General features: G+C 37.2%; 1 protein-coding gene across 1 annotated transcript in view; it reads right to left on the bottom strand.

The window, feature by feature from the left end:
- Positions 1 to 406: 406 nt before the first annotated feature.
- The window catches only part of LOC107679952 (neurexin-2-like), a 329,958-nt gene continuing 328,596 nt past the window's right edge, over positions 407 to 1,768 (bottom strand). The window contains exon 16 of the mRNA XM_016475681.1: positions 407 to 600. Coding sequence (XP_016331167.1) covers positions 407 to 600 — 194 coding nt within the window. The remainder of the gene's footprint in view (positions 601 to 1,768) is intronic.

Below are 1,768 nucleotides of genomic sequence, written 5' to 3'. Positions count from 1 at the left end.
GTTGTATCTCGGCCAAATATTGCCCTATCCTAACAAACCATACATCAATGGAAAGCTTATTTATTCATAAGTTTCCATAAGCTTTCAGATGATGTATAAATCTCAATTTCTAAAAACTGACCCTTATGACTGGTTTTGTGCTCCAGGGTCACATTTATTTAAGAATTCTGAGTTTATATCTCATCATTCAGAAAAAGGTCAGATTTGTAATACAGAAACCCAGAACTGCAGAATTACAGAAGTTACCTTTATTGTTCTTATTGTTCTTATTCTTATTCTTTGCTGTGGTGAAACCAAGCTTCCATATTGCAGTGATGAGGTTGCTGATGTATGTCAGGTGAGCACACAGGTGCTGTGTGTGTGTGTGTGCGTGCGGTGTTTGTGTGTGAGTGTGTGTGTGTGTTTATCAGTGTGTGTGTGACTGACCGTCGCATCCTCGATCCACCTGACCGACCCTGTGGAGGGCGTCTGCTAGCAGGTCCGGCAGCCGGCCGTTCAGATCCACGGAGGCCAGGCAGCCCTGGTATCCGTCCCGAGACGCGATCAGCTTCGGCAGGCTGCTGTACATGCTCCTCGCGACTCCACCGATATACAGCTCTCCTGAGGAACCAGAGAGACGCATCAGATCATCGGTGTGAGACAGAGCCTGTGCTCTCCGACTCGAAACCCATGAAAACCTGAGGAACTCCAGAACCGCTCTTCTGCATTATTATAGTCTTTCTCCTGATAGGAAGCCGTTCTGAATCAGACTTTCTCAAACTCATTTTATAGCTTCTGTTGGATCTTTCAGAGACATGAGTCAGATAATATTCATATTTAAAAGCCCTCTGAGATATAAAACATTCATGCGCAGGATAAAAACAAACAGATGCGATGACACCAAACTGGAAATCATCAACCTTTTAACACAATCACAATAAAATACGAGTCCACAATAACGCTTCCTCCAGTGAAAAAGTGCATCTCCTGATGTCTCTCACATCAAAATCCAGCTACGTATTTGTTCAGAGCTGTTCTGGACTGTTTAAATGCTGCTTGATCTGTGCAGATTTCTCTCCTGATTCACACCAGAACACTTCTTAATTTCACTCCTCTACATCTTGGATGACTTGAGGGCGAGCACATTTTCAGCTAATTCTCATGTTTTGGCTGAATTATTCCTTTAAAGTGAGTTTGCTTCTAATTCTGCTTAATTTGCTCTGTATCATTTGCTTAAACCACAAAAATAATTTAAAATGATTCAAAATCTCATAATATCAGCACTCGTACAACAAAGCCAGCTAATAAAACATGTTTAACATGCTAAACTAGTCCCTGTATCTCACACAGAGAATCAGTGTCTTCTGGTTTTCATCATTTGTAATCTGTCAGTTGATTATAGAAGCGTTTGGCCCAGTTTCAGCTGTATGATGACAAACGTGTCAATAATTCACAGATCAGTGTCAGGAATAAACATCTGAGGAACTCATGCCTTCAGAGATTGTTTTTTTCTCTTTTTTTATATATATTCTTACTGATACACTATTATTATAATTCTATAAAAAAATGACATACTATTATTTCTTAATTAACATTTTAAATTCATTTTTATTTTATATTGTTAATTTTTGTTAAAGTTTTAGTAATTATGTTGTTTTGCCATTTTTATTATTTTTATTGTCTATATAGTTCTTATTCATTCTTATTTCAGTTTTAGTTAGTTCTAGTTCTAATATGTTTTTAATATATTATTTTATTTAATTTAATGTGTATTTTACATATATTAAAA

This window comes from Sinocyclocheilus anshuiensis, unplaced genomic scaffold (assembly GCF_001515605.1).
Source record: "Sinocyclocheilus anshuiensis isolate Anshui unplaced genomic scaffold, SAMN03320099.WGS_v1.1 scaffold1916, whole genome shotgun sequence".
NCBI lineage: Eukaryota > Metazoa > Chordata > Actinopteri > Cypriniformes > Cyprinidae > Sinocyclocheilus > Sinocyclocheilus anshuiensis.
The sequence above is the reverse complement of the archived record's forward strand: the minus strand, read 5'-3'. Positions and strand labels throughout refer to the sequence as shown.